Here is an 8,457-nt window from a genome sequence, read left to right on the forward strand (position 1 = left end):
CTTCATCAGTCGTTCACCACGAGGAGATAAAGGGGCATCCTCCTCGAAAAGTAGACCAGTTTCCAAGTGAACGCGTGAGGTTTCGACACCCTCATTTAAATCCGGGTTATGCCCACCAACATCCGGGTTCGTTGGTGAATGACTTGCATGATCATCATGAGCAAACATCATTCTGGAAATGACAAAGAAAAACCTAAAATATTAAACAACATACTAATAAATGCTCATTTACCCACTTAGATCTTTCCTATGGTCCGTATCCCGTATAAATCAAACTTAGTTACTATACAATCTCATTGCCCAAGTTTAAGTCCAGATACCATTTCTGGCACCTAGTTCACTTAAAACCATTGCTCTGATACCATATTTGTAACACACCAGTTACCAAACCACAATTAACAGATAGATCTTAAGCTAAATTTCAAGTTCAACCTCAACGAAATACGGGAAACATATATATATATATTTACCATCAAAAGATAAGTTTTATATCAACATTTACATCTGAAGGGCCGAAAGTATTCATCGGGAAAATAAAGACTTCAACCCGAAAAGTGTGACAAATACAATCCAAAAACATGACTACCGTATACCAAAATATGACGGTCCTCGATTCCAACACGTACCATCAACGATCTACAACTTTTCCTTTACTCTTAGCTTCTTTTCTCGAAAGGTTTACCACTAAAAGGATAAGCTAACAATGCTTAGTGAGTTTAAATAGATATCATGCACATTATGACTCATGTAAGTACATTTATAAGAAAATCTAGAAGTATAAGAGTCAATATTTATCAAAAGCAGGTGTTAACGAGAAATAGAATTTCAAGGAAACAACAAAAGACAATCAAATGAATTTATAATACAAATACTTCAATAATCAAAATCACGCTATGCACAATTAGTACATTAACCAACAATTTAAGTCTAAAACAATAGACAATTATTAGGCGTGACTGACCAATCTGTATTCGTCCACTCTCGGATGGTGTACAAACCCTCTACTCATCTTCCTGCAATACCCATCCTCCATCCCTGGACATATGAGTAGGGACAGCCCCTCCGGTTGTCTCACCCAGATCCAAAGGTATCCGACAACCGACGCCCAACACATAAACAATATTAGGACCAAAATTGATCTTAATTATTCTAAAAGTATTATCAAGTAATTGGGACCAAGGATGGAAGATCTGAAGATGTTGTTGTGCTAAAATGACTAAGTCTGGAAAACGACCAGAGCCCCTCTGGACGACCAGAGCCCCTCTGGACGACCAGAGCCCCTCTGGACGACCAGAGCCCCTCTGGACGACCAGAGCCCCTCTGGACGACTAGAGCCTTTGGTTGTAAAAACTAGAGCCTCTGCACTCTTAGTCCTTCAGGACCAGAGCCCCACTGGTTGTATAGAAATATCCCTCTGGTCTCTAAGTCCTTCAAGACCAGACCCCCTCTAGTTGTATAGAAATGTCCCTTTGGTCTCTAAGTCCTTCAAGACCAGAGCCCCTCTGGTTGTATAGAAATGTCCCTCTGGWCTCTAAGTCCTTCAAGACCAGAGCCCCTCTGGTTGTATAGAAATGTCCCTCTGGTCTCTAAGTCCTTCAAGACCAGAACCCCTCTGGTTGTATAGACCAGAGCCTCTCTAGACGACCAAAGCCTCCCGTTGTATAGACCAGAGCCTCTGGACTCTAAGTCCTTCAGGACTAGAGCCGCTCTAGTCGATCTATCCTCTGGTTGGTCTATCCCCAGAATCTTGAAGGGTGAAACTTATCCTGTTTTCGATAAAGATTATTTCCTTGTTTATAGGATTCAATTATCATGAAAATATTGTCTATATAATGAGTGATATAGGCATAGAATAAAAGTAACCATGAAACAACAATTATGAATACAATATGGGTAACACATGCACCTATAGAGCACATAATAGGCATATATCCAAGTAAACTCACAATAGAACTCGGTTGAATTAAACCGAATGTCAAACCGAGTGGTCGAATCTCATTTCCAAATCAAAGTTGGAAAACCACCTCCAAGATTTCCATATAAGCTTAAACAAGCCCTGAAAGATATATTCAAAGTCTCATTAGTGAAGCACAACAAGAACTCACTCAAACCTTATTTCGATTAAGGTACTCTACTTTGGATTTCAATATAAATACTCAACTAGCAGAGCTGTTTTACCCTTTTTAAAACTCAAAATCACCAATTCAGATCTAAAGACAATTTGTAGCCCTTTCTCTTACCTTTCTAAGGCCTATTTATTCCTAGTTTCAAATTTTCAATGATTTTCCAAAAACAGGGCTGTAATCATCCTATCAAATGCTCAAAACACCTATTTTCCTCCAAAACATTACCAATACTAGCCCAATAAGTTCCAAATTCATAGTTTCACTTATTTTTACCAAATTCCACAATAAATCAATGATAAACCATGATTATAGCATCAATTTCTACTTATTTCATTGTATCTCAAATTGACTCCTAAAAGTCAACACTTGTTCTTGAGCTAACATCACAATTTCAAGAAATCTTACAATCCATCCTTGGATTTCACATACTAACTAATAATAACACTTAGTCCTAACTTAATTTCATGATTTCATCTGTAAATCATCACATGCAAGGACACAAACTCTATGCATGCCATCAAATAAGGATAAATATGAGTTTTACCTTTGATTTCTCTATAAATCCTTCATTAATCTTGATAAAACACTTGATTTAGGGATAGATTAACTCCCAAGTGTGTGTAATCGCACCTTAGAACACCGAGACTGATTTTGAGAGAAAACAGGGTTAAAATGGGCTGATTTGATGATTTGCAACTTAAATCTCGAGTTGGGTCGGGTTGACCCGGCTGGGTACCCGTTTTGACCCCTAAACACTAAAAAAAATATGCATAACTTTTTGCTCGGGACTCCATTTTTTATGAGGTTTTCGCCTACGCGTCCGAAACGAGATAACCTACAAGCTCCAATAAAAAGATTCCATTGTTTGAACCCAATGCTCAAAACCATACCCGAAAAGTCAATATTTTCAACACATAATTAAGGGCATTAGGAAGATGGATGTTACACAAACCACGGTAGTCTTAAGGGATATAATAGAAAGAGTTATATCCCACCACACACGTACAAATGCCACCCTTATATCAAATGTACACCTCTCCTTGATATGCCACCCTTATCCCATGGTACACCTCTCCTTGATATGCCACCCTTATCCCATGGAACACATGTCCTTAATATGCTACCCTTATCTCCTCATCAAAATATTTTACAACACAATTCCAAATAGACCGTAGTTAATGGAATTATTATTAATCCAAAATCATTAATATCAAAATTCCCATTTTATGATAAAATAACAATTTCTATCATTCGAGCACAAGGCACAACTCAAATCCGGTCATCCTAGGCTTGACTTGACCGGTTACCACATTCGGACAACTCATCGCTTAACACTTAGAATAATTTCCAATAACTTTGTCCGAATAACAAGTCTGGACAATATATCGACTAAGGCCTGGCCGATTTAAAATAATCAGGTCACCATTTAGTCGTATTCTACTTCTCCGTTCAAAATGTTAAGCATTCTTATCATTTAGAACTCGCTCAAAGCTTAACCGGTTTAAAACTAAACCGCTTAACGCTTGACCGATTTAGGGCTTAATCGCCCGACCCTTGTCCGATTAAACTTAATCTGGTCAGCCTTTGTTCGGATAAAACCCTTAAGCAATAAACTGATTTCTTTCCAATAATAAATAACTTTGAAATAAAACTAGTAACAAGTTTTATGCAAAAAGGTTTAGAAATCACTTACCTTAACAAAGCCTTTTGAATACAACCTTCTTGAAATCAGATACTTGAAATCCGGTCAACTCCCTCTATCCTTAAATCGCACAACTTTTAAAAAAATAGGCAAGAAGAAGAGAATGGAGGCTTCAACCTCCTTTTATACTTTCTCTTTAGGGAAAGTCGGCTACTAGAGTCGTACTGCATGTGCATGCTTACAAAAGAAATCTCCCATGCATGTATGCTCATGCATAAGTACCATGCATTTCATTTTATCTTACTACATATACATACCTCCATACATGCATCTATATTATGCACATAATTTTTCACATACTAGCATGATTAAATATAGCAATTTATCATGCTATCACATAATCATTTAATCAGATAATCACGTATTTATTACCTTTGGTGTTAACCAGGACCCAGTTATCACAGTAGGATTCTTTTCTTTGTGGGATCATTTTCCCGCGAGAAGTAATGTGAACAATGATAGAATGAATTGCTACCTATGCCTAGATCACGGATAAATGGAAATGTTATTGATAAAACCTTTTCAATTGTAGCCAACATCTTATTATGAATAATTCTGTTAACTTCAAGAGAAAAAAAGGCATTTACCTATTACAGAGATGGTGCGATTTGATTTTTTTATATCTCTCAGTCTTACAAGAAACACATATGATTCTTGATCGAGATAAAAAGAAAATAAAAAATCTACGCTTGTTGAAGGTAATGTTTGGAAATAGAACAATTCCTTCTGTCATATATCCTCGATTAATGATACCTCAGTTGCTATTTTTCAATTCTCGATTCTAGTATTGAGCGAAAGGTTATACATGTAGGTTCGGTATTACAAGTCAATCCTAGTTCACCTGTACCAATAGGCAGCAGAGGGAAATAAGCACTACACCTAGGAATCAACAACACAAAAACTTTGTTATAAATTATTCCTTAGTAGGCTTGGGACTAAAAGAATGGTTGGGACAACAAACATCCATCTCGTTTGTATTTTGGATACCCGTATAACCATAAACGGTTGTTGAAGTGACTAATTCCTGGAAATTAGGAAGCGTTGAGAAGAAAGAAATTGTTGGAGTTATCATTTCTCTCTAGTACCAATGCGTTTGATATTAAGAAAAAGATCTCTTGCAGGAAGGATGGCTAGAGATTTCTTGTAAAAACACTAGCCCTACTCGGTTCATAATGAGAAGATTTTCATCTTGTTTATAATTTTCTCATTATGCACATGAGGGAGGAGCCGTATGAGATGAAAATCTCATGTACGGTTCTATAACGGAGATTCTTTGAATTGAATGACGACCGTAACAGATGTCAGCTCAATCCGAATGAAATTATGCAGAAGCTTTACTGAATTATTATGAAACTATGCGACTAGAAATTGATCCCTATGACCRAAGTTATATACTCTATAACATAGGACATATCCACACAAGTAACGGAGAACATACGAAAGCTTTGGAATATTATTTTCGAGCGCTCGAACGAAACCCATTCTTACCACAAGCTTTTAATAATATGGCCATGATTTGTCATTACGTGCGACTATCTCCACTATAGAAAGAAAAAAGTAAAGAAAGATCAAATTCGCTAGTAAATACTAGCCAAATGGGCATTCTACATATGCATCGTCGAAAACAACGATTTTTATCAGCTGTAGAAAAGAAAGRAACTTCATAGAAGTTGAAATATGAAGAAATAGATATGCCTAGCTRTTTTATTCTATGGGTAAAGGATCTAATTGATAGAGTAAGCACCGTAAAGATTAATTAGTGAGGTTTTGGGCCGATACAATAATAATTGCATACTTATGTCATGATGTGAGACAAAAGTTAGGAATCCACTTATGTAATAGAGTCGATCCACTAAGGTATTGAGCAGCAGTGTAGGATCATATCCCAAAGATAGGAAGTCTTTTAAAAAAATTATATATAAATTTCTATATGATATGAAACTGAGATAGTTACCATTGAGAAAATTATAATGATAGAAGAAATGTCTATGTTTTATTCTTCTCAAGGTGGGAGACAAGATAAAACTAAAATAAACCGGATTTTTAATCCAAACTTAAGATTTAAGTTTGAAACTCATTTTATTAACTTCTTTTCCTTAACCCGAAAAAATTGGATAGATCTACGAGAAATCTTATCCAGTTAGATATGATAGATTCAAATGGGATAAAAAAGAGTTGACTGCCGAGCCGTATGAGGTAGGAAACTCTCAAGTACGGTTCTAAGGGAAGGAATTAACCCACCTATTCCGACCGGGGAGAGCAGGCCATTCGGCAGGGGGATTATGAAATTGCGGAGGTTTGGTTCGACCACGCCGTTGAGTATTGGAAACAAGCTATAACACTTAAACCTGGTAATTATATTGAAGCGCATAATTGGTTGAAGATCATTACACATTTCGAATAAAAGACGATACATTTTCGTTATTTTAGTTACTCTTCTATATTTTAGTTATTATTTAGATTTGGATATTTTTTATTTGTTATAATTAATTGTTTGTTGTCCCCATCAGTCAAATAAAATAGATCATTCTTTTGGGAAGAACCAATAAAATAATCTATTTATATCCCTTTTTAAGTCTAAGAATTCTATTTCGTATGGTATTTTGTAGGAATAAAGGATGCATGGATAACTTACAAAATCCATTTTTTCTTGTCTTTTTTTTTCTATATCTATATAAAAAGAAAGACTATTAAAACTAATGAAAATGACTTTGAGTCAATGCATATATGAAATATATGGGGTTTTCGAAGTCCACGACCAAGTACTTATTACTTCTTGGGTTGTAATTGCTATCTTATTAGGTTCAAGCACTCTAGCCCTTTGGAACCCACAAACCATTCCAACCGGCGGTCAGAATATCTTCGAATATGTCATTGAATTTATTTGAGATGTGAGTAGAACTCAAATTGGAGAAGATATGGTCCTTGGGTTCCTTTTATTGGAACTATGTTCCTATTTATTTTTGTTTCTAATTGGTGCGCCCTTTTACCTTGGAAAATCATACAATTACCTCATGTGTAGTTAGCCGCACCCATGAATGATATATATACTACTGTTGCTTTGGCTTTGCTCACGTTAGTGGCATATTTCTATGCGGATCTTACCAAAAAAGGATTAGGTTATTTCGGGAAATTTATTCAACCAACTCCAATTCTTTTACCTATTAACATCTTAGAAGATTTCACAAAGCCCCTATCCCTTAGTTTTCGACTTTTTGGAAATATATTAGCTGATGAATTATTAGTTGTTGTTCTTGTTTCTTTAGTACCTTCAGTGGTTCCTATCCCTGTCATGTTCCTTGGATTATTTACAAGTGGTATTCAAACTCTTATTTTTGCAACTTTAGCCACGACTTATATAGGTGAATCCATGGAGGGCCACCATTGACTAGTTTTCTAAATTGTCTTTTCTTAGTTTAACCTAAGACAATGTGTGCGTGGCTAAAAAAATTGACTAAAGGAAAGAAAATATTCAACTACACTATAAACGATCTAGAGTAATAGAAAAAAAGATTACAATAAAGATTACAATAATGATATTAGAGTAGAGAATTGAAAAAAAAAAAGGAAAGAGATCTCAAAGATCTTTTTCCTAAAATTCTCGTTTGGTCCATTTATATCATAATCATACCTTCCCCTCAATGAATGTTCAGTTTAGATTGGTCATCGAATCCGAATATTACCTATTCGGAGTCGTAATTTGACGAAGAAGCATTGTGGAATTACGACGTGTAATTAAATAAAAAAAGGATGTTCTATAGAATGATTCCCTGTTACAGTTGATTTTTTTCGATGATTGACCAAACGAAAATATTAAGAAATAATAAATTGTATGAACTTAGATCAACCAAATCAATTTTTATGCTACGATTCGGCCTAATAAATTTATCCATTTAGGTTGCGGGATAATGATCAAGAAGAGGGAAAGGATAATATAGAAAAAAGGGATTCGTAAATGGTTCGTACAGGGGAGGTCGAACTAGGTATATGGAATTGAATGGCTATAAGTTAACTCTTGTCAAGGGTTAGACGCATCCTTATCAAATCCAATTGAATTGAAGATGAAGGAAGAGCTCGTTTACATTGTGGAAGAAAGACATGTATATGTGATATTAGATATTGACTAGTTATACACGAGCTAAAGATATATCTAATTTGCCCTACTAATCGAATGTGAATGTGAATGGGGATTCTATGGAAGTCCTGTCTCATTTGTAATTGTGCGTTGAATAAATAAACGGATGAAGTCAATAAAAAATCGAAGAATTCAAAGAGCAGGTTGGGACAAAGAAACGGAAAAAAATGTGATAACCGGGATTTAAGGCAGCAATGGTTGAGGTAATCTTTATGTGATTATTATGTGAATATGTGATAATGTGCATATTTATTTATTAAGGTGATTATATGCATATGTAAATGCATGGATCATATATATGGGGATGTGCAACTGTGCATACATGAGATCTGTTAAAATATGTGTATGCATATTCTTGGTTAAAGAGGAGGAGGAGGAGAGATTTAAAAATATTAAACCTCCACCGCCTAGTGAGTTTTATAATATTAAAACTTTACACCGCCTTTGGTAATATATATATATATATATATATATATATATAAGTATATATATAT

General features: G+C 35.3%; 1 protein-coding gene across 1 annotated transcript; it reads left to right on the forward strand.

Moving 5' to 3' along the window:
* Positions 1-4,475: 4,475 nt before the first annotated feature.
* LOC112503968 lies at positions 4,476-4,845 on the forward strand. The gene is given in 3 exon segments (XM_025107933.1): positions 4,476-4,526; positions 4,665-4,765; positions 4,767-4,845. Coding segments are annotated over 3 exon segments (231 nt in total).
* The last annotated feature ends 3,612 nt before the right edge of the window (positions 4,846-8,457 follow it).

Source organism: Cynara cardunculus, unplaced genomic scaffold, assembly GCF_001531365.2.
Source record: "Cynara cardunculus var. scolymus isolate 2C unplaced genomic scaffold, CcrdV1 Un_Scaffold_4246, whole genome shotgun sequence".
Taxonomy (NCBI): Eukaryota; Viridiplantae; Streptophyta; class Magnoliopsida; order Asterales; family Asteraceae; genus Cynara; species Cynara cardunculus.